General features: G+C 43.2%; 1 protein-coding gene across 1 annotated transcript; it reads left to right on the forward strand.

Annotated features, from left to right (window-relative positions):
* Nucleotides 1-609: 609 nt before the first annotated feature.
* Nucleotides 610-23,212, forward strand: LOC308378017 (cohesin subunit SA-1-like). The gene is made up of 34 exons (XM_080854814.1): nt 610-743; nt 7,763-7,981; nt 8,150-8,273; nt 8,378-8,530; nt 8,724-8,820; nt 8,899-8,975; nt 9,082-9,286; nt 9,401-9,552; nt 9,694-9,767; nt 9,870-9,993; nt 11,979-12,077; nt 12,350-12,429; nt 12,547-12,654; nt 13,232-13,346; nt 13,607-13,724; nt 13,914-14,017; nt 14,476-14,568; nt 15,402-15,491; nt 15,977-16,180; nt 16,302-16,372; nt 16,504-16,591; nt 16,682-16,762; nt 17,401-17,493; nt 18,151-18,325; nt 18,770-18,909; nt 18,994-19,095; nt 19,248-19,396; nt 19,511-19,639; nt 19,849-20,054; nt 20,216-20,393; nt 20,921-21,034; nt 21,212-21,338; nt 21,431-21,511; nt 21,987-23,212. Exons 2-34 carry the CDS (start codon nt 7,953-7,955, stop codon nt 22,008-22,010), a joined length of 3,804 nt encoding a protein of 1,267 aa, XP_080710940.1. The 5' UTR covers nt 610-743; nt 7,763-7,952; the 3' UTR covers nt 22,011-23,212.
* The last annotated feature ends 1,841 nt before the right edge of the window (nt 23,213-25,053 follow it).

Genomic DNA, 25,053 nt, shown 5'->3' on the forward strand with positions numbered 1-25,053 from the left:
CGCAGCCAAACGAGTCAGCGAACTCCCGCCTCATTTTACTGCAGGATTTTTTCGGTTGGTCGAAAAGAATTACGGCGAGCCGGAGAGTCCATAAATCCACGATAGGAGCAATGACGGAGAATAACTTTTTTTTTCTTCACCACACTAGGTTTGACTGACGTTTTGCTTCTAATATTTTTAATATTTATTTTTTCAAATTTGCTTTCTCCATGTGTAATAGACTTTGTCTCTCCATTTCCGCGAAGTCCCTGATTTACTCAGTGCAATATAATGTTCTGATGCACCGTATTTGTATGCATCTTGCAATATCTGAGGAGCGATGCCTTGGCAAAGACAGCAACGAACCAGATACATTTGAGTTCAATTATATTTCCGGCAAGTAAAGTGTTTGCTGTTTGAAGTGAAACCACTAATTTAAAGCTCGTTACCGACATTAGGAATTGACTCATTATGTTACATTAAATTTGGGATATTTTGTCCCAGGACGTGAGTGAGGTCTGCTCAAATCAACTCCAACAGTGCTACAATGCTTTCAGTCCGCCAGGGGGCATTCTAACTCCGGTTTAAGGTTACGCCATTTGATTGTGGAAAATGCCACCAGATGGCAGTTTAGGATTGCTTCTCTCCTGGAAGGCGCGGTTCCGCTTGAGGTCCAATTTAATATAAAAAATACGAATAATTGCTGTCATAATTTGACTGTGTTGACAAGGAATTAAACACCGGTATTCAAATTATAGACTCAGGTAAGTTGTTGCAAGTTTTGTTCTTTCCGTAACCTTATGCCAGCCGTGCTATAGCTACGCTAGTAAACCTCCATTAAAGATGGAGGACACAGAGGAGTGTGCGAGTGGGGGATGGGAATGCTAAAGCAGCAACAGCGGCGGATATGCTTCCTTTGCCTGTTAGCATTGTTTTACGTTTCACTGTTGTTAGCTCATTAGCAGGCAAGCTAACCCTAACAGTCGTTGGTTGGTAATGGTATCCGTGGCTGAAGAGTTTCAGTGGGGTTGTCACAATAGTTTGGACATTGTGGCGTCTTGATTTGATTGGAAACGTGCATTACTTGTGATAGTCATTTTGTGAAAGCATTTAATGATCTGACTCTTGTAAGAACTGGAGAAAACTAAATTCTTCACCCTCCAGCTAGCTTGCTATCCTCACGAAGCGCGCATGCAGTCCCATTGCTGCTTTTTGGACAGTCTTCCTGTTGCACATCTTGACATGTTGCAGAGTAGTTATTGTGTTTTGTTACTGAATTAAATGGTTTTAGGTAACTTAGGTGTTTAAATATCGCCTGTACTTAAGTAGCGACCGTAAACCTAACTAGCTTACGTAGTTTACAAATTGGGTTAACATTAGCAACCTTTACTGTTACCCGGGGACAATGTGGATTACTTCAGTTGAAGTTGTTTATAACAAAACAGGGTCACTTTAATTCATCCTCAGATCGCATAACGATACAGTTGCTCATTGTGAAAGGGAAAATGGCACCAAGGCTTCGTTTTAAGCGTTTGTTATGTGGAATTGAACTTCTAGCTGTCTGTTAGTGGCGCCACTTTGATTCATAGTCCGCGCCTCTGCATTCCTCTGTCATTCTTTGGAGTTGCCTGAATTTCGCGGGTAAAACAAATGCATGAAGGGGAAACGATATGTTATTTGGCCAAGTAGGCCTTTTTAAACACATATCTATAGAACAAACCATTTCCTTTCTGTGGGAATTAAGATCGAATTTGTTTTCATTCAAAGAAGCACAAAAGGAATACACTGTAATGAATGACTGTTAATGAAAAAACGCTAGCAGACATGGTTGCACAGAATAATGTTAAAAACTGACGTTAAAAAAAAGTATAGTTCTTAACTTTATCATGAGGGACTGCAGCTACTTCAACTACTGGAGTCGTTGTTTTTCTTTTGAAAAAAATCCCTTTCCATCTAACTGGGAAACTAAGACAGAGTGGATTACAAATTATACCCAAGTGTTGCTGTTTAAAAACACATTGTTTTGAATTGGGGTCATTTGGTCACATGGTTTGCAGGGGCAGTTCTTTCTGTAACCAGGGCTTTGATTGTAATGTCTGTACACCTGAGATTTTTCATAGTTCATTATTTGTGTCTAATTTCTAAATTTGGTCCATTGTGTTTCTGCTGGTTAGTTTTTATTATGTATGTCTGGGCTGATGATTCATTCCATGTTGAGACCATAGTGTGTATTTAAGAGAAGAGAGGGTCTTATTGTTCATATCACAACAGCCAAAATAAAAAAGGTCTCCAGAAAAATATATAAACTTCAAAGAACAAAGGGGGGGCCTTTTTGAATATAAAATCACTCTTTTCTCACTTTGCCCTTGACCATGGTTGAGCCAGTTCACAGACAAGATAGGGACAAAATGTCTTTACAGAGCTGCCCAGACTGTGTAAGCACTTGTAAGCACTTGTGTAAGGGGAATCAGCAAGTGGCTGAATGTTGTCTCCGAAATGTGGTCATTTGAATCAGCGTTAGCAAATTGTAAAGCTGAATCAGCAAAGCTTCATTGGCTTTATGCACTCAGCATTTGTCCTTCATGTCTTGATCCTCTTGGTTAGGAATTGTGATTTGAATATAAAGAAATGATCTCGCCACAGAGTTGTACGCAAAAAGAATGCCCCCCTAGGATGAATGCCCTGTAGAAATTGGCATGCCTTCAGCCAGTAGCAGGCCATGATTCCTCATAATGTCTGCTGAATACACATTTCAAGAATTAATTAAGGTTGATATTTGCTTTTGACATTAGCTTGTATTATGTCATGGAGGGGGAGAATCAGAACAGCACATGATCTTGTCTTTTCTGGTGCTTGTAACCCTAACATTGAACGTTATTCCAAGCTAACCCAACCCTATCCTTGATGCTCATCTCCATTCATCTCATTTTTACATTTTTTCATCATCTGGTAAGCCAGTGCTGCTTTAATGATGAGCTGGAAAAGCAGGCTCCTTGCTGGTTTGCCCTCCTTGCGGGAGTATCTGTCGCTCCATTACTGTGAAATACTCATTTGGCCCCCTGACGCAAGCCCACGAACCTGAGAAGCCCAGCTGTCAACAAACGAGAAATCTCAATCCCCATCCACTCTCTACCTCGCTTCTGCTGTACCCCTGGCACACATCTTTTGGGAGGTCACACAGACTCACCTTCTAGCTTTTCTAGTGCTTTCTTTGTCTTGCATTCATACTGATTTCTTATTCCGCTTTTTTCACCTCTGTGAGAGTGTGAGACTTGTTTCAGACCACATGGCAGGTGTGTCAAATGTTGGGCTTTCTAATCCTACATCTCTGTGTGATTTCATGTGTGTGTGTGATTCTGTGAGAGGAAAGCACAGTCTCATTGTTGTCACACAATGCCTTCTTGCCTATAGTTTCTCCTGAAGAATTGCCAGTGCCTTCATGCCACAGAATCACTAATAATTTAGTTATAATATCGAACCTATTCCATCATTTATTTTGGTGGGCAGTGATTTTACCTCGAGATGAGATTTAAAAAGGTTTTTTTCCCTCCATATGGGATTGTTTGAAAACCAATTTGCATGCCTGACATGTATTCTAGAAGGAAGGTGTTGCTATGGCAACTATTTTACTGTAGGTCCAATGCTCTGCTTCCATTGATTCTTATTGGTTAGTTGTACAGCCAGCATTTGCCTTAGCAGGTACAAGAAAGGTCTGTGTTTTCAGTAGAAACCGCTGTATTTGATCTGAGAGGATTTTTGCTGAAACGTAGCTTGACCACAGTAGACTGGTATTCACTAATCCTGCATTTTTTTCTAAAGCATTCCCCCAAGTGTGTCAGTTTTTCATAATAGTGTGTTGAATTTGCTCCCTGTCCTTGTCAGTGTTATTAGTGTGGCTCACTTCATTGAGAGTTGTGTTTTTTGTGAAAATAATTAGCGCGGTGAGCATCCTGACAGTAAGTCACACTTAGCTGAAGGAAGCCCGGCTCTTCTGATCCTATGGGTCAGCCTAACACAAGGCCAGGTGGTCAGTTAACAGGGCTCCAGCTCACTCTGGGTCTGCCCAGTCAGACTCCTGCTTTTGTGCACTTCCCTTAAAGGTCTATCCTACTCCTTTGTCCCACTGAGATTTTCTCCCTCTCTCTGTTTGTCTCTCCTTCTCTTGCACTTTCTTTCAGCATTTCTCTTTCTCTAAGAGAATGGTTTGTGGGATGCCGGCCAAAAGCTGTGGTTCAACAGTCAGCCCGGTAAAAACAGTGGGGCACGGCCATTTCATTGTGGTGCTGGCCACTCTCCTGTTGTGGCAGTGTAGGATCTTGTGTGTCTTAGTGCTAGGAGAGGGGCGTGTGGGGGGAGTACATCATATTTAATGCCTCTCCCTGCCTTGATGTGGTAAAAATGTGATAATGCCGTTGAGGTTACAAATAAAAAAAAATGTTGCTCCAGGCTTCTCACCTTAGGCAGTATTGTGGCGGTAGTGGTAATGAGATGGTGTGTGTGTTTTGTTAACCCTGCAGATTGCTGCTGCGGGATTGCTGTCATCTCTGCTCCTCATCACGAAGGTTAGCAGCGGCCGGTGAGGGAGTGAGTCCGCAGCACTGATGTTGAGAGACAGGCACTGATCTATAATGCAGAAGGCTTAGTTCTAAAAACCTCTGAGGTGTGACTGTGTGTTTGTCTGAGGGAGAGATGCCAGACTCAATCTCCCCATTTTATCTCTCCTCACAAGCTCTGTGTTTCACAGTTCATTAAGAAAGGCTTGTGTGTCTGCCTGTGTGTGTGTGTGTGTGTGAGTGAGGAGAGGATGAGAGCATCTGTGGGTGAATGGCAATGCACAACTCACTAGACATTTACAGCTATAATACAGAAGCCATGGGCAGCCTTACAATATCCCATCAGCTGTGTGAGATGTCAGCTCATAACCTAGGTAGTGCCTCTTTGCATTTCTCAGTGCCTTGTGGTCTTAAATAGATTAAGTTGAGTAGCCTGGACTACATTCATCATTTCCCCGTTTGTTAGGGGAAAGAAATAACATTTCTGTCCTGGCAGCTGTTGAGCTGATTAATTGATTTTTACATTAGAATGAGACAAGGTAATTTGTCTCCAGCCATTTATATTGCATGCTAGCCACCTTCCTTGGTTACAGCAACCGCAGGGTTGAACTAGTGAAGTGCTCATCCAGAGCCGTTCTGATGGATACTATTCCATCACATCTCCTCCTGAGACTCAGTCTCTGAGAGATCTGAGTGAGGTCGTTTTGTTGTGGAGAACATCTTATGTGAGGAGGGGGTGTTTCCACATCTGTAGCGTTTCTGTTCAGATGATATCCCCCTGGGCTGGGAACAGGAGGTACTTGCGGCTGATTTTGATCTTGCCTCTGCATTTTCTCTCTGATCACTCTAGGGATCAGGCAACGGTAGAAAGCTGTGTCGAGAAACTGGAAATCAAATGTGTAAATTAAAGCTTTGCCAGGGGTGAATGACAAGTATTTTGCATGGACTGTCGAGGTTTCCCCAAAAAAGTTAAGCATAGGTTCACTGTGGCATGCTGGGAAGATGTATTCCACCTCCTAAACAACATACGCCCCTGCAGCTGGCTCGCCACATTCCCTTAGGTATGCTTTGACCCCAAAGTGAACCATGATGATGTCACAACCTCCTAGGTCATGGAGCAGCAGGTACGGGGAAGCGCCCAGTGTTAAAGGGCTCGCACTTGCTCCCTCTCCCTTGCTTGCTTGCTCGCTCGCGTTCTGTCACACACACACACACACGCATAATTTCTCAGTCTGTCACTCCATGCGTTCCTGTTCTGTTTTCTTCTGTTATGTGTTCCTCCTTGGTGTTTTTTTATTTGTTTAGGTAAAGAAAATGTATTAATAACTAATTGTATTGTCTCCGTGGAAATATTTTGCTGGAATTGTATTTATGTGGACAGTGCTGACATTTGTGCACCTATCTGACATCTGATTCGCTGGTTGACACACTTCCTCATGTGAACCCTGTTCTGAAATCAGATTCACTGTGCCATTCTGCCTCAGAGCGGCATGCTCTTCTTAACTGCCATTCCCTGCCATCTGCGGTTACGTAACGACTCCACTGTTACATAACACCAGCGTCCTTTCTAAGCAGTCAAGGGCTAGCAAGTATAAGTCTATCTGAATGAAGCCATGTTTGATTCCCTTGACCTTATGTCTTAATAGAGATTGAAGAAAGAGAGCTGAGAGTGATCCTCATTTAGAGAATAATAACTTGTTTTAATGTGTTCTAACCTGTTCATAACTAGACATCAAGAAACAAATTGTGGCAGATTTGTTGGCTCTTTTTTTACAGAGAGGTGTAGGGTAGATTGAGAGGTTCCCCTCAGGCTGGCTGATACAGCACATTTTGTGGTGTCAGCGAAGTTTATGGGATGGGGGTTGTGTCTAGCTGCGTTCCATTTACCTTGGAATAAGGAGCTGGGAATAATACGACATACGACATGGTATTTTGCCACATGTCCACAGGTGTTTCACAGTGCTGTGTGTATGACTGGTTTTAATTACACACAAAAAGTGCTAATTCTAATAAACAGTATTTCACTACAGCTGTCACACTGTTGGTGCGCAGAGCAGTCATCTCTGATTTTGAGGTCGGTGTCGTGAGATTCCTCCAACTGTCAGAGTTGGAAATCTGACTTCAGGGGACGTTCCAGTTGAAATTTCCGACTGTGAACCCGGAAATTCCGACTTCCCAGTTCAAATGTAACACCACCCCATTTGAGCAGCAGTGGCAGTCTAGTGGCCAAAAGCAGATCTCACTATCTCCCACACTCCTCTGGAGGAGTGGAGCCATCTAGTGTCAGGCCAAACACACCCCGATCCCTCACCTGCCCTCTGTGAGGCTCCAGCACAGAGGCTTCACTGACTAAACATCATGAAAGGAAACTTTCAGTTGCAGAAAGAGATGGCCACACAAGCTTTGTATGTGTTTAATTTTTTGGGGGGGTGATGAGATCTGAGTGCACTAGGCAACTTTGGTCACGCACGGAGTCAAGCAAGTTTCTAAAAAGGACCCTCCAAAAAAGCTTTGCTAGTCTGCCCCCTACTGTTACCACGGTGTTGCTCAAAGTGTGATCTGACAGCTGTCTTGACAGAATATATAAAATTATTCATTCTCACAGAACAATATAGTGTCAGCTGACATTAGTCATTTTCTGTCGTCATTTGAGGAGAATGAATGTATTTTCCCCCAGCTGCTGATAAAAAGTTCTATTCCTTTTGGGTTGAAAAACTTTATGGTGAACACTGCCTCTAGTGGATGCCCAAGGAGCCATGTAAATGTCTGTAATTGAATTAACTCATTTGCTTCGGCTGTTGTCTTCAGCACAACGCTTTAAGTCACCATGGTTTCTCTGTCATTTGCTTGATTTTTCCATTCAGAGTTATTTTTTCTCTAAGTAATTGCTTTTTGTTTAGGCAATGACATTCAAGCAAAAACAACAAACTAAACGGTGATTAGGCTCCATTGAAATAAGTTGATGGGCAATCAGTGTTATTGAGCAGTATTTTGTCTGAATTCTGAAGTTTTACTCAGTGGCTGAAATGTGTGTTCTCAAATTGAGAAGAATGTTAGGCACACTCTTGAATTCTTCTCTTTCCATACATAAAACAGCCCTTTGTAATTCCTGTTTCATGTAGGCTGCTAAAACAGCCTGCACATCACATCATTATGGATACATTTTAGAGTTGGTCAAGAGCTAATTTCTTCCCTCCTCTGTTCTGTTTTTTTGGGCATCCATATAACAGGCTATGACCTCACTGCAACCCTGTGACCCAGCCAGCCCCGCCGTGTGGAGCTAGAGCCCACTCAGCACTCGAGAGGCTAGAAACCAGAGGCACCAGAGTCCAACTCCCACAGTCCACTGTCTCTCTCTCTCTCTCTCTCTCTCCCGCTCTCCCGCTCTACTCTCAAGCAGGAGGAAAGCCAGGAGCGGACATGATCACCTCAGAATTCCCTGTCCTTCAGTGAGTATGAGGTTGTATGGGAGGATGAGATCGGTTCCGCCCTGACCCATCCCATCCTCGTGCAGTGGTCTGAACATCAATTATGTAAAAAAAAAAAAACATTGTTTGTATTCATATTTACTGAAACTTGAATGTAGAGCTTGAAAATGCTGCTGTGTGTGTGTGCAGGGACTCGTCTAATGAGTCGGGACAGGGGGACCTGGTCAGCCTGAGCACTGTAAGTGTCAGCGAGCTGGAGGAGGTTGGAGAGCCCAAGGGCAAGAGGAAGAGGGGCAGGCCAGGAAAGCAGGCAGTACGTCCCTCCCACATTACTCCCAATGCTTCTTAAGACACACTGTTTCAGATACACAGATACTTTCTGTCCTGTACACACTAACGGTTATCTTGGGTTAACAGGCGGCCAATAAGAAGCCACGGAAGTCCCCCATTGAGACGGGCCAGCTTGGTGCTCCTCGGGGAAAGAGGGCTAATGGGGTGGCCCAGCAGAATGGGGAGGGTGACCCCAGCACCCTGTTTGAGGTGGTGAGGATGGGCAAGAGTGCCATGCAGGTGAGGTTCCATATCTCAAGTCAAATTAGAATTCAACACAGGCATGACGAGCCTACACATGTATGTATAACATTTATTCACCTGCATAAACCTTTAACAGTCAAGTATAAGGGAGCCATCACGCAATTGTTTTGTACTATGGTATGCGTCATGCCCTTGATGTAATGAACTCTGGCCTCTTGATCTCTCTCAGTCCGTAGTGGATGACTGGATAGAGTCCTATAAGCAGGACCGGGACGTTGCCCTCCTGGATCTCATCAACTTCTTTATTCAGTGCTCAGGCTGCAAAGGTAAGTTGGTTTTGAATGGAGCATCAGAATAGGTGTGCGTGTATGTGGACAGTGGTTCTTAATCCAAATCTCTTACAGGAACTGTCAGAATCGAGATGTTCCGGAACATGCAAAATTCTGAGATTATCAGGAAGATGACTGAAGAGTTTGATGAGGTATGCTTCGCCCCCTACTTGCACACATTGTACCTAGTATGTGCCCAGTTGGTGCTCTAACCTGTACAAACTCATCATTCTTCACCAACCCTTTGCCCCCCCTCAGGACAGCGGCGATTACCCCCTCACCATGCCAGGCCCGCAGTGGAAGAAGTTCCGCTACAACTTCTGCGAGTTCATTGGGGTCCTGATCCGGCAGTGCCAGTACAGCATCATCTACGACGAGTACATGATGGACACAGTCATCTCACTGCTCACTGGGCTGTCTGACTCACAGGTCCGAGCCTTCAGGCACACAAGCACACTGGCAGGTAATCACACAAACCTTGTATGTAGGCGGCCATGTTTAAAGTTTGTGTGGGCAGTTTGAACGTGAAAGCAGAGTGGCTTGTATCAGTCTAACTGTGTTGTCTTGGTGCCTGTAGCCATGAAGCTTATGACTGCCCTGGTGAATGTGGCCCTCAACCTGAGCATCAACCAGGACAACACACAGCGGCAGTACGAGACCGAGCGAAACAAGACGGCTGGCAAGCGTGCCAATGACAAGCTGGAGCTTCTCCTGGAGAAGAGGAAAGAGGTGAAACACACACACACACACACACACACACACACACACACACACACACAGCATCTCTTTCATTCTGTTTCTCTGCTTCTCGCTTCTTCCATTTCCTTTAACACTTCTCTGATGTCCACCTGCTTTTATGTTCTCTCGCAGCTCCAAGAGAATCAGGATGAAATAGAGAACATGATGAACTCCATCTTCAAGGGTATCTTTGTCCATCGCTACAGGTGTGTTATGGAATGAACAGAGTGAATACCAAACGATCTCCCTCCATTCCCTTTATTTATTTAGGTGTTTTGGATTTGTATTTATGCACGTGCTGCTTGCAGGGATGCCATTGCTGAGATCCGAGCCATCTGTATTGAGGAGATTGGGGTGTGGATGAAGATGTATAGCGATGCCTTCCTGAATGACAGTTACCTGAAGTATGTGGGATGGACCCTTCATGACAGGGTGAGAACTTCATGCATTATATTTTCTGTGTTGTATCAGTTTGATAAATCTTTCAAAATCAGTTGTGTTACTCTAAAGTAAAAATAAAATGACTGAAATAGTGTAGTTAATATGACTGTATGATTTCAGTAGGTGTGACTTCTATCACTTGAAAGGGTATTTGTGAAATCATTCAACCTGATCAGTGCGAAACATTCTTCAGCCTCAGGACTTGCAGCAGTTTACTCTGCAGTTCAGTGTAGTGTGAGCTATCTCGAGCTTAGGGAACCATCTTCACAGTTGGCAGCTGCTAGCGTGTGTTAATAAAAGCTTCACAGGCACCCTGTGGGTTTCTACCTTTTCCTATTATCATTTTAAGGAGACGGTAACATCAGCTGGATAACTAGCTATCATGTCATGCAAATGGAACCTTGCCATTTAAACCATTTAAGGTTATTTGAAAGTTTCCTTTACCTTGCTAGTAATTTAGCTAGCATAGTAACTAGGCAACCATAGCAACCAAGTAAAACCGTTTGCTGTATACCAGGAGAAAAGTTTAATTTCTCAAAATCGGGTCACCAAGAAAAGGCAGTCAAATGGCATCACATAGACATAAAACAATCCTGAGAGAAATAATTGGACATCAGTGGAGCAAGGGCTTACTCTGATACCAATATAGTGAATGAATGAAGGAGGTGTTAATTTGACCATTCGACATTCGACTTAAAAATCTGGCATCCATTCCAACACAACACCATAATACTAAATAAAAGCTTAATAAATGCATGGTTTTCTCTGTGAGTGGGAATGAGGTAGCCTGTGTGTGTTTGTGCGTACATGCGAGGAGAGGGTGTAGCATTTTTGCTTGAAATGCCCATCCCATACAACTTTTAAATGGCTAGTAGCGTTCGCACCACAACTACATGGCATTTAGTTTAACACGACAGGATGATGTAATGTTGAATAAACTGCAGTTAATACACGGGTGCAATCAATACAAGGGATTGTTATATAAAATGACATAAAATACTGTAATGTGGTTTAAATACGGTGTGGTTTATAGTCAGGAAAAGGCCGCACACTTGTGAAGGGACATGGATATTTCATTAAGGGTCCTTGAAAAATCATGGAACAGTTTTGAAATGTTGTCAATAAAAATGGGTGGGAACCCTGATATGCACCGATTAAAAATGTCTATCAACCTTAGTTATGCATTGTACCTAATGCAAATCAGGAGTAATCCTCCCCGAAACAATTTCTTATTGGAGCTTCGATTTGATTTTATATGAATTTCAAGTGATTCCACTCAGGATTTACTCTTCAAATGGTACTTTACTATTGTCTGGGAATTCCCCGCCCCTTCACTGCATTTCATTTGCTCAGTTAGTCTGGCAAACTACTAAATGGAGGTCCACTTCACTCACGTAATTGGACACGCCTTTAACCAATCAGACCAACGATACTATACAACGATACAACGATCGGTAATAAAGCAAACACATATTTTTTTCTGTATGAATTGTTTCAGAGCAAGTTTCTGTTCTATTTTCAAAGAAAACTTGCCTTTGAAATCATCCAAGACAGCCGCGAGGGCAGTTTATAGTTTGCTGTGCTTTTCTCTTAGGTTTCGCTTTTGATACTAGACGTGGTTATTTTAAATCCGCCAATGGCGCGCCAGGTAGCCAAAAGCCAGTTTGTGATTGGTCCCAGAGATCCTGAGAATGCTGTAATGAACGGCTGTGCTTTTCAGAGGCAAAATCAAATTGGCCGGAGAAGAGGGGCGGGACTTCCCAGACTAACTTTACTATACTACCACTCAAATGGTACTATACTAAATGGTACTATTCAAAAAGTTGCATTATAGTTGGATGGAAACCCAGCTATGGTCTAGCACCCAGTCATGGCATTAGTGATGCATCATATTGTTAGGTCTTTTGTGATTCACAGCATGTGATTTGAACCCTTCACCTAATTGCTCCTAATTAATTCACCTCTTGTGTGTTTAGCAAGGAGAGGTCAGGCTGAAGTGTCTCAAGGCCCTCCAGAACCTCTACACCAACCGTGACCTCTACCCGAAGCTGGAGCTCTTCACCAACCGCTTCAAGGTACCACTGCCAGAGCCCATCACATTTAACACACACTACACAATTTGATTTCAATATTTATTCCACAGATATATGCATCACATCACACTCATGTTTACTTCAACTTTTATACATAGTGTTATGCAATGACTCATTTGACTAACTGGCAAAATTCCCAACGTTTTATCAACATTTAACATATGACCACATTATCCAGAGAGACTCAGGAGAGAACATTAAGTCATCAACACAACTAACCTTTGTGCTTCTCTTCATGTTTCTCTGTCTCACAGGATCGTATTGTGTCCATGACTCTGGACAAAGAGTATGATGTGGCTGTGGAGGCCATCAGGCTGGTCACTCTTATACTCCAGTAAGTATTGCATTTAGGTTCTCTAGAATGCCCTTTCTGTTGCTCTCTTCTGCTTTTCATCCATTTCTCTTCCTCTCTTTCTCTCTCTCTGATCCATCCTTCTCTGCTTTGTTATAGGGGGAGTGAGGATGCCCTCTCCAATGAGGACTGTGAGAATGTGTACCACCTGGTGTACTCTGCCCATCGCCCCGTGGCTGTCGCTGCTGGCGAGTTCCTGCACAGGAAGTGAGTGACCAGGAGAACCTAAAGACAGGGTTCTCAAAGTTTGACTTCATCTCAGAATTCAGTGGCGCATTACTATAATGCAGTATTTGTTTAACTGTACATTTAATGCCGTACTGCATAGCATTGTTTTTACAATATGCAGACTGCTTTAACCATGTTGTTATTCCTATCGAGTAGGTCACAAACTAAACACAGTTTTCTTATAGTAGTTATGCAAGTGTAAAGCAGATATTTATCAAAAGGTTTCCAAAAGATTGGCAGTCAAAGCATGCCATCACTGCTCTACTGAATCTCATCACTGTGCCAAGTGAAGTTTGTTTGGAGCAGAACTGAGGCTTCAGGGTTCATAACTACAGAGAGGCAGTGTAGAGAAAGGCAGGGATTCTTTTCCCTGTTATGCAGATGTTGAACTCCACACTAACACCAGCAAAGTTGGGACGGTAACAGAAGAGAAAGCAGTTTAGTGAACTGATGGTTCAAGTTGGTCAGAGGTATCACCCGAGTGTCACTGGCCCCGAGTAAAGAGTCCTCTTTTTTTTTAACATCCGTGGGTATCGTGCTGCTCTTCTCTCTATAGGCTGTTCAGCAGACATGATCCACAGGCTGAGGAGGCTCTTGCCAAACGCAGGGGAAGGAACAGTGCCAATGGCAACCTTGTTCGGATGCTCGTGCTCTTCTTCCTGGAGAGTGAGGTAATGGAAAATCTAGATCAAACATTACGAGTGGTGACCCAACCGGTATTTATCCAGCATATAAAATCAAACGAGCTCCGCAGCATTCTCCCCTCTGCTGTCTGAATAATGATCATGAACAACTTTAACTTAAGTCAAAAGTAGCTTGGGCATTGCATGAAAGACATTTTACGATTTGATGAAAAAGATCATTTAGCCTTATTCCAATAGCTTGAAGGTCTGAATGCATGATACTGACATATGTTTACTTCTTCTCCTAGCTGCACGAGCACGCGGCCTACTTGGTGGACAGCCTGTGGGAGAGCTCACAGGACCTGCTGAAGGACTGGGAGTGTATGACCGAGCTGCTGCTCGAGGACCCAGTGCAGGGGGAAGACGGTATGTCTTTATGTTACAGGTCCTCTACCAGAGATCAGCCTGTCTGCAGTGATCTACTTTTATGAGAAATAACATCATGCTTAGAAAACTTCTTAGCTAATTGAATGACCAGATCTAAGTGTTGTATAATATAATATAGTATGGTATGGATGTATTGGTGCTGTATTGTGACGGCAGACTTGTTTGTAGTGTTGGGAGAAAGGCACGAGAGTGCCCTTATAGAGCTGATGGTGTGCACCATACGGCAAGCAGCGGAGGCCCATCCACCAGTGGGCAGAGGAACAGGGAAGAGGGTAAGCCTCCTGTCTCTGTCATTCGTCTCTATATGACCACCTCTCAATGTGCTCTTGTGTTCAGTGTTCAAAAATGCAGCGACTGGGCAGCTCTCAAATGGGCTGAAACACAGAACGGTGTATAGTAAATAAAGTCAAATTCAACACGTTTTATTTGTTCCATTTTGATACAGTGTGCTGAGGCACAAATTGTAGTAACAGTAAAAGCTTATCTTCTTGGCCATCATCAAATGTACTGTCAAGGTATTTTGATAAAATAATTCTTTTCAGCCAGTTATAATCCAAAGCATTAGATGTTACAGGCTATAGTCTAGTCTTCAACTCCTGAGAATCCAAACTAGCCTCTCATCTCCACACTCCCCTTTGCACAATCACCAGTTTCAGTTTCTGAAGTGCTTTTCAATTATCCACTTGTACACTGTCCCTCTTGATCAAATAAACAATTGTATTGTACTCAGGTTCTCACCACCAAAGAGAGGAAGACTCAGATCGATGATAAGAATAAGTTGACGGAACACTACATCATGGCTCTTCCTATGTTGCTCTCCAAGGTAAGGTTTCTTAACAAAAGTCATTGTGTCCCACTATATTTGCAGTTGCAATGGCATCGTTGGCAGTCTATGGGCCGTTCTGTATATTTATTTGACTTGCAGTTTTTACTGGGTAGTGTTATGGCGTTATCACCGTCCTTCCCTTGCAGGTCACATAGCAAAAGGTGCTAAGGTGACTGGTGAGGGGGAATATTTGTAGAACCTGTTCAACAATTGGGGAGATAAGGTCTACAAATACTCTGTCATGGGGCCTGACATCACTTCTGCACTGATTGTAGACTAGTAGCATGTCGAAAACCAACAGCAAACAGGTTATAACACACAATTTATAATGCACACTCTTAACTTACTCATGTCTTTTACTTTTAGCCAATGATTTTAGGATGTTAAGACTTCTGGTGTAGAAAGGCAGTAAATGCTGTTGTGTAGTGTGTCATGTTAAGTTACACAAGACTAACCAACACCAAACAGCTGGCATGGCATAAAAGCCTACCATGTAATTAGGCAAACTTTAATGAGCGTAAATTAAGTTCATGCCACCGCTTGGTAAATTTCTCTTCCAATTTTTACTGCACAGATGATGAGGAAGCTGACAGTTGCCTGAAAGAGTTTAGTCACCTGTAAAAGCCTGACCTCCTTTTTCAGGAAACCTTTTAGTCTTTTGAGCAGTTTTTTCCCCAAAGTTTTACATCAGCAAGTGCACCTGTTGTTTTTGCAAGTTTTCTCAATCTGCCCTATGTCCAAGTTATTCAAGAAACTGCTGTGAGTTCAATTCTTAAGATGATAAAAAAACAGCATTCTCATCCTATATCTCTTTTCCTTCATCTCCCTAGTATCAAACAGATTCTGAGAAAGTGGCCAACCTTCTGCAGATTCCAGGGTTCTTTGACCTGGATGTGTACAGTGCTGGCAGAATGGAGAAGGTATGTGAATCCACCGTGTGCGGTCAGGAACAAGTGTTCCCATGCACCCAGGCGTTAAGAACGTCTGCCAATCAGATAAATCAGTTTGTGGAACGGAAATGACAACCATATTCTGGCTGACAGAAAATGAAATAGTTGTGTCAGAATGAACTGGCAAGACATCACTCTGTTTTGCTTTTTGTTACTGTAACCTAATCTACTAGGATAAACTTGCAATCAAGGAGAGGCTTGAAACTTTTTCTTTTGTGACTAGAATCTTTTTTCTTTTAAGTAAACGTTGGTGAACACATGGTCATGGCAGGTGCATCAGTACTTTGTTTTAATGTATTGTCTGCTCTGCTCAGATCTCTTTTGTGTCTGGTCTTGTCTTTTCTGTCTCCTGTGTGTTTTTTAATTTTCTCTCTCTTATGCTCTTTCCTCCTTCTCTGGTCCACCCACTCTTTCCATTCATTCATTCTCTCTGTTTCCTTTTCTCTTGTTGTTAGCACCTAGATGGGCTACTGAAGCAGATGCGCTACGTGGTGGAGAAGCACACCGAGCCGGAGGTGCTGGAGGCCTGCAGTCGCACCTACAGCATCCTGTGCAGCGAGGACCACACCATCATGAACCGCGTGGACATCGCCCGCAGCCAGCTCATAGACGAGCTGGCCGACCGCTTCAACCACTCCGTGGAGGACCTGCTGCAGGAGGTGGGTGGAGGGCAGAGTGGAAGAAACTGAGCTGGCCAGAAATAAGCATAAAGTCCTCGAATCAAACTTTCCCTCTTGTCTTTTTGTTGTGTTGAATAATGTCTATATGCTCTGATGCTAGGGGGATGAGGCAGATGATGACGACATCTACAACGTCCTCTCCAGTCTTAAGAGGCTCACCGCATTCCATAAGTATGATTACTCAAGCTTCTTAAAGTGCACATGAGGTGTTCAGTTGAATGTAGTAAAAACAAACACTGGTCATTTCCTGAATTCATGCTGTTGTAAATATCTAATGGGAACATCAATGTCTTCCTCTCCAGCGCCCATGACCTGACCCAATGGGACCTGTTTGGAAACTGTTACAGACTGCTGCGGATGGGAATAGAACAGGGCTCAATGCCAGAACAGGTAAGGACTACCTGCCGATGGTCATGATTTGACTGACCGTATAGTATTATGGTGTTGTTCTAACGTGTGCCCTCTGTGTTCTGTGCCCAGATTGCCGTCCAGGCTCTTCAGTGTTGTCATTACTCCATTCTGTGGCAGCTGGTGAAGGTCACCGACGGCGCCCCCACTAAGGTAACACTATGGCAAACCCTCTAGTCTAGTACATCACAGTGCCCCCACTAAGGTAACACTATGGCAAACCCTCTAGTCTAGTACATCACAGTGCCCCCACTAAGGTAACACTATGGCAAACCCTCTAGTCTAGTACATCACAGTGCGCCCACTAAGGTAACACTATGGCAAACCCTCTAGTCTAGTACATCACAGTGCCCCCACTAAGGTAACACTATGGCAAACCCTCTAGTCTAGTACATCACAGTGCGCCCACTAAGGTAACACTATGGCAAACCCTCTAGTACATCACAGTGCCCTGATAATATGCTGATAAATAAAGACCGATTATTTGAGAATTTGTACCACATCATCCAAAAGGCTTGTATTTCATTACACAAACTATGACTTACCGTATAGTAAATGCCATTTTAATCTAAACCCAAGAAAGTACTATTGTAATTTTGTGCTTACCTTTTTTTTTTAAAGTTAATCGCATGTCATTGTTACTGTATGCAAGCTACAGGCCTCCACAGTTTACACCATGCTTAAAGTGAGCATTAAAATGGCTAAATGCTTTGGGAAACTGGTGTTGATGTTTGTGTTTTCTGTTTTTCCATCCACCCCTCCCTCTGTCCCCCCTCCCTTCTCATCTATAGGATGACCTGATAGCCCTGAGGCGTCTGGTGAAGTCCTTCCTGGCCATATGCCAGCAGTGCATGTCTAATGTGAACACCCCCGTCAAAGAGCAGGTGAGAGCTCCTGTACTGCAGCATGGAGTCTGCTGGAAGACTCCAGCTCTTCCCTGTAGTTAAGGGGCTGAAGTCACTTTTGGATTGGAATATTTCAGGTGTCAGATCCTTTTCTGTAGGGATGAACCGATATTTGTGGAGTGCCCATATAGAGTACTGATAGTTTCTACCATCAAAATAACAGTTACCATCGCAATGCAGTTGATTTTGAGTTTGAAGATGCACTCTGGTGTCACAAAATAAAATATAAATCATAAAATGAATTGAAAATAAAATGTATAACAGGAGGCTATTTTCAACCAAAAGTAAACACAACTATTTGTGTAAACAAAACAGTGGAATCAGAAAATGTACGAGTATGTGAACACAGTACTGGTATGCTGCGATTCTTTAAATGTCTTAGTGATACCCTTTTTTCCCGACTAATAGATGGTGGTGTTTGAAGAAGCCTGGTCTTCTTTCTGATTTTTGTATTTATTTATTATATCTTTTTTTTTTTTAAGTATGCCTTCACTTTGCCCTTCTACTCAGTGGTCATAGAGAACGGGAGCCTCTGATGTGATGGCTTCTGGCTTTGATTCCTCCCCTCTCTCTCTCTCTCTCTCTCTCTCTCTCTCTCTCTCTCTCTCTCTCTCTCTCTCTCTCTCTCTTGCACAGGCCTTCATGCTGCTGTGTGACCTGCTGATGATCTTCAGCTACCAGCTTACGGCGGGCGGCCGGGATGCTCTGCAGCCGCTGGTCTTCAACCCCGACACCAACCTGCAGAACGAGCTGCTCACCTTCATCCTCGACCACGTCTTCGTCGACCAAGATGATGAGAACCAGAGCATAGGTGAGGCCTCAACTGAGGCACCAGGGCTGCCCAAACCCCTGCCCCCCATTCTGCCCAGACCCTGGGCTGCATTCCAAATTCAGCTCTAACTGTAGTCCTGGTTGCCATAAATGAGTACAACAACTACTGACAATCTGCCAAATCCCATCTTGTAGTGTTGTACAGAAGAAAATAACCAGTGTATGCCTGTAAGGGCATGTGGCCTTGACCCTCCAGATTGTTTTTAATATGCAAACTATGGATTAAAAAAAAATAAAAAGTCATATTTCTGTGGTGCAAATACAAAACGCTGTGTTTGACACAAATCCAACGTCTTAACCTCTAAGCTTGATACTCACATTGTTTAAGATTGATTATAACAATATTTACTGCAATGACAAATGGTAAAGTAAACGTCCTCTGGATGTAGTTCTGAGTCAGTCTGCTCTCTGTGTTGGCCTCCAGAGGGCGACGAAGAGGACGAGGCCAACAAGATCGAGGCTCTGCACAAGAGGAGGAACCTGCTGGCTTCCTTCAGCAAGCTCATCATTTTTGACATTGTGGATATGTGCGCCGCAGCAGACATCTTCAAGCACTACATGAAGGTAGAGTAACCAGTGAGGTTTTGGGGATTTGTTTTATTACATGCGTGTTGTACAGATGACTTATTATTCTCCCCACTCCCACAGTATTACAATGACTATGGCGACATCATCAAGGAGACTTTGAGCAAGGCCAGGCAGATGGACAAGATCCTGTGCGCCAAGACACTCATCCTCAGTTTGCAGCAGGTAGGTGTTGCTTGTGTTTCTGTTGTGTTAAAGGCACAGCAAGGACTCATGTTGTCTCAGTGGTCTATTTTCAGCTTAGTTGGTCTCTGTAATTTGTTTTAGTTTTTTTGGGCCTGTCTCACCTTCTCAAATGCGGTCTCTTTCTCTCTCAGCTCTTCAATGAGCTGATACAAGATCAAGGTCCCAACCTGGACCGCACCTCCTCCCATGTGAGTGGCATTAAGGAGCTGGCCCGCAGGTTTGCCCTCACCTTTGGGCTGGACCAGATCAAGACCAGAGAGGCTGTGGCTACATTGCACAAGTAAGTCCCTCTAAGTCCTACCACTATGGTTAAGGCCAAAATGAAGTATCTCATCCATATCGCACACATGGTAGACCATTTCTCTGATTTGCACTTGTATTTGAACTTGTGCAGAGACGGCATTGAATTTGCCTTTAAGTACCAGAACCCGAAAGGGCCGGAGTTCCCTCCCCCTAACCTGGCCTTCCTGGAGGTGCTGTGTGAGTTCTCCTCCAAGCTGCTGCGGCAGGACAAGAAGACTGTGTAAGTGTCCAATGCACAACTCCTGTTACTTGACAAAGATTTAGTAACAAAGTATTATTATTATTATTCACTTGTATTTTGAAGGTTAACTGTGTGTGTGTGTGTGTGTGTGTGTGTGTGTGTGTGTGTGTGTGTGTGTGTGTGTGTGTGTGTGTGTGTGTGTGTGTGTGTGTGTGTGTGTGTGTGTGTGTGTGTGTGTCCGTCCTCAGGCACTCCTACCTGGAGAAGTTCCTGACTGAGCACATGATGGAGCGGCGTGAGGACGTGTGGCTGCCTCTCATCGCCTACCGCAACTCGCTGCTAACGGGTGGAGATGACGACCGCATGTCAGTCACCAGCGCCAACAGCAGCAGCAAGGCCAGCTCTATACGCAGCAAAAAAGGCCGGACTCCCCTCCAGAAAAAACGCATCGATGGTGAGGACTTCATCTGGTTTCCACTCATTTATTTACAGACTGTATGCATGATTTTTCTGTGTTGAAGTAAAACATTTTTGGAGTAATGGAGTTAGCTACTCTTCCTAGACTATTGGCACGACAATACCTTCACTAACTCTTCTCTGATGTCCATACTCCAGAAGACAGTGTTGACGGCTCTTGGATGATGCGCAGTGACACCACACTCCCGACACCGGGGGCACTGCAGACGCCACAGCTCACCTCCACCGTGCTGAGGGAGAACCCCCGGCAGGCGGCCGAGCACATACCTGAGCAGGACTCCTCAGAGGCCGGCTCAGAGCCCGACTACCTCCACAAGTATGATCTCACTCCGACACTGCCAGCAGAATCTGTCCTACACTAGCTAAGTTTACCCTGTATTGTGAGAAGGCTCTCTTTGTTTACAGTGGCATAAATGCGATTTAGAAGGCATTTTTTGGGAATACAGCTGGAGGCATTAAGCCATTAAAGCTGGCTGTTTTTCCACTGCATGTGTGCTCCAGAGTCCATCCTGGGCCCTACATGTGAGCAATATCATATATGGAAAGTCCTTGCACTGGCTGTCTTTCAACTTTTATGTTTGGCACCTGTGTGGCAATGCCTTTCAATATTATAGTTTGTATGTAGTTTGAAAGGTGGTACAGTTTCCTATCACAGTTAACTTAATATTACAAATTAGCTACGCATTACAGTGAGATCCTGCTCCAAAGATGTGCATACAGAACACAACAAAATATGACATCCAATTCTGTCTGATTACTCATGTGTTTGTTGCCGTGTGATTGTGTGGTTCTGTTTGGTTTTGTTTCCTTTGTATTTGATGGAGCGGTACTTCCCTTCCACAGCCCACAGATGCAGATGTCGTGGCTTGGTCAGCAGAAATTGGACGACGCCAGCCGGAAAGACAGAGGGGGCATGAACTACATGAAGGCCAGGGGTGCAGGTGTCAGACCCTCAGTGTGAGTACCCACAGACCACTTTCTACTAGAATCTTCTATCCCTAAACCCAATGTTGACGCAGGTCGTGCCTGCACTCAGACGCTCCACTGAGCCCTGCCCAGCCCCCGGGGCAGCTCTGTGTGCAGTTTGGTTTGTGCCTGCTCAGCTGAAAATCTAAACCTGCTTCCTCCTTTCAGGCGCGGCCTCATGGAGGACGATGCCGAGCCCATCTTTGAGGATGTGATGATGTCGTCCCGGGGGCAGCTGGAGTACATGAACGAGGATGACTCCATGGTCATCGAGGACACCATGGTCATTGATCTGGTAAGCCATTATTTTTATTGTGATGTCAGAACCTTTTTTCAAGTGTACAATACATGTCTGGGTCATCATATTTTTCCGTTTGACCTTTTCAGCCACCATCAAGGAACCGGCGAGAGCGAGCTGAACTCCGACCAGATTTCTTTGACTCAGCAGCCATAATAGAAGACGAATCTGTAAGTACTGTTGGATTTGAACTGTTGATAATACTGACTCGGGTGTTTGCATAGGCCACACAAGACTTTGGGTTTGTACTCTGACGTATAGATCTCCCCTGTCAGAATTGATATGGCATTATGTCACAAATGCAGCTGTTCATTAGATAATCATGTCATAACATTGACTGTTTCACTAACATCATATAAATAAGAAGCCTTTGTGTTGGACGTGAGGTCCTTTCCAGTGTTTATATCAGTTCATAGTGTTTATCACAAATCTAGGATCTCTCTTGTGTTAATGCATATAGTTTAGCTTCTGTAAAAGGGGGAAAAAAGAATAGGTCTGGCCTGTGTGACCTTGAAATAAGCCTTTCAGGTAAGAGATGGATACCGTGGACTTATTCTGATCTGTGTGTCTTTTTCGTTGTTTCCATTTGCCCAGCTGTTGTATAGAAATGGAAGTGACTCTGGTGATTTGTTTGTTTTGATGCAGGGGTTTGGTATGCAGATGTTTTGAGGAAGGCAGATAAAGTCAGAGACTGGGATGAAAGTTTCTACTTCCAGGAAATGGTGTCTTAAGATGGTGCATCAGTCAGGATGGACAAGACGTGGTCTGAGCTCACTGGCGTACTGACTTCTGCTCACACCAACACTATGAGTCAAACTCCTCAGAAGCGATATCATTTTGTGTGTCCTCTTGACCTGCAACAAGGCAGTTGTGTTTTTTGTTTTGTTTATTGTGTTGCTCAGTGTATTTGACATGTACATAAAAATGCAAAAATACTCCCATTAATCTTTTTTTTTCCTTTCAATTACGTGCCTAATTACATTCATAACACAGTAATTCCATAGATATCCAACATGTACATCAAGCAAGATCTTTTCTTTCCCAAATTCAAATTGCAGTTTGTTCCCTTCGTATGCATTTTTCTTGACATATCAAAGCTCTGCTTGATGCTGGATATACGTGGCATTACCCTTCCTTCTTTGTTGACTCACACTGGATTTATGTCTCCTCCCCCCCCCCCCCCCCCCACTCTCTACCCATAAAGATAACACACCTTTCATTTTGATTTAATTTTTTTAAACTCTTGTGTCCTGAGAGGGGTTGGGGTGGAATGACCCCCAAACTCAAAGGCAAGTCACACATGTTCCTGAATGTCATGCAGGTATCTTCCATCGTAGGTTCTGTCTTTTTCTCACACCATCAGTAGTTGCTGTATAGATGCGCAAGAATTTGGAATTTGGATTCAGTATCAGCCTAATGCCTTAACTGAAAGAGCCATTTGCATTTCATTGAAATCTTTAAAACAGATATTGAAGCATTAAACATTGACACATTGCTAAAGCAGGGGAAATCAACAAATTGTTGTACCTACTACTAGACTGGAGGTGAGAAAAAGGATTTAGGACTTAAGACACTGGCTAACTTCTGATGGTTAGTCTTCTCTTCGTGTGAAGGATTTTTTCATCTGTGAGTGGAAACATGCAGCATGTTGCATTGCATTTTTGTGAATATGGAGCGTGACGGTTAGTGACATGCGGTGCCTGATCAAGGCACTGCTCCTTGGCACAACACTGTGGTCCCAGAACTCCAGACGCTCATGTTTCTGCACAATCTAACATGAGCAGTTTTAACAGGCATTGTTGCAGTTTTACAGTATGCATTTTGAAAGCATTCTTTTTTTTTTCTTTGTAAGAATATTTTGAATAAAGCTATTTAAAAATATTTGTAACCATGTTTCTGCTATACCACTGAAAGCTCAGGTGTTTACCATTTTCAGTTTTGGTGTTTTAGGTGACCAAATAATTAAAAAGGTGTTTGGTGACTTTTAAAAGACATTTACATTCACAACATTCAAATTCATGCAGTGCAATTTCCACTGAAGGATGAGAGCTGGTATGGCAGTTGAAAATGCCTGACTAAACCTGACTTCTGAAGAACCTTTCAGATCTTAGGTAAATGACAGTTAGTGGCTTGATGAACACACAAGGTCACACAGCTACTGCAGCAAACATCCAGACAACTAGAATTGAGATCAAAATATGTATGGTATTTCCTTTTAACCAATTAACATTTTCTAAACAAATCCAATGGCCTGTGAGGATAAGGCAGTGATTCAGACTCCTCTGTGTAGAATACACAGTGGGGTTCACGTCAAGTTGAGGGGGGACGAGAGCCTGTGGGCGCAGCCTTGACTTTGCTGCCATCCACTGCCAGAATCTCACCAAGTGTGTTAAGGCATACTCTTCCCCTGAAGTGATGATCGTATGTCTGGCCTTTCAAAACTACAGCCAGACACCACCCTGAGACCATGAAATGTGTTTGCTGTGGTCTGTCTCAGTGATGAGTTGTATAGTGCTGGTTTGTTGTTACAGAGCGATATTGAGACCAAAACTTGAACAGAGGTGTGTTTGTTATTCAGCATGTCTGTATGCTTTCGATCTCTGTCCAAGTAATCAGAGTATGATTAAGCTTGTTCTTAGTTGGAACAAAAACTGGAAACACTATACCAATTTTCATGTCATGTCAGAACACCCAAGAAGTTCCAGCCTGTTCAAAAGTTATATATTTGTTCTCAGGGATGTATCCAGTCTTTATAGATATGGCAAGGGAGCTAAGTGTGAACATTTTAGACACACTGACTCAAGCTTCTAGAAAAGGCAGCACCAAAATATTAAATTGTTAACAAGTTTTCTTTATGTAGGATTATAATGGGCGCTTTCACTTTTCTGTTAAATGATATTCAGTATGTTACATATTTCTGAGAGCCATATGGTGAGAGGGTTGAATCAGCTAAAGAAATAAGTATGGATGTGACACTATGCTTAATATAAAAAGACAGAACATCTTTATTTAAATTATTGATATTTCTGTTCTTGTATATCTCATTTCTATGCCCTTACTTTTACTTTTTTTACTGCCCTACTCTGTAAATGTTCTCTTCAAAGAAAAAATACTTGCGAAGTTCAAAATATAGCCTCGCGATGAGAAATTGTTCTAGACTTAAATTCATGATGTTTGGGGATTGTATTACCTTTATTTACATTTCCCCTGACCTAAAAAAAAAAATTAAAACGAATGCAAAGAAACATGAGAACATTTGTAATGTTAAAAACATGCGACACGCAACACATTCTTGTGAAACGAAAGAAACAAATATGGAAACATGTTTTAAACAAAAAAAGTGGTGAAAAAGAAAATAGAACCGCGGTTTATAACCTGAAAACGTTATTGTAAAAAGGTTTCTTATGAAACAATATTGTTATATACAACAGTACATTTTGTTCTGTTGTCATCCACAGAAACACTGTAGGCCTATTAAATGTATGGATTTGCGAATTTGTCTGCCGATTACGCTGTAAATATTGCCTTTGGCCTATGTTTATGTAATGTGGTGGAAGCATCACCGCGAGAGCTATCGTAAACTATCGCGAGAACGGAACAGCAGCGCCCCCTCCTTGTGCTAATGCGGAGGAAAAGGGAGGGGAGAAACCTCCATAGCTAGCTGTAATAGCCTTTTCAAATATAAATACATTTCATTATCGCCCTGAATTTT

Source organism: Sprattus sprattus, assembly GCF_963457725.1.
Source record: "Sprattus sprattus genome assembly, chromosome: 17".
NCBI lineage: Eukaryota > Metazoa > Chordata > Actinopteri > Clupeiformes > Clupeidae > Sprattus > Sprattus sprattus.

Coding starts and splice junctions, on each gene's coding strand:
- LOC308378017 (XM_080854814.1), top strand. CDS start 7,953: ATGATCACCTCAGAATTCCCTGTCCTTCA. Junction 12,655..13,231: donor GGCGAGTTCCTGCACAGGAA/GTGAGTGACCAG, acceptor TTCTCTCTATAG/GCTGTTCAGCAGACATGATC. Junction 13,725..13,913: donor CCCAGTGCAGGGGGAAGACG/GTATGTCTTTAT, acceptor ACTTGTTTGTAG/TGTTGGGAGAAAGGCACGAG.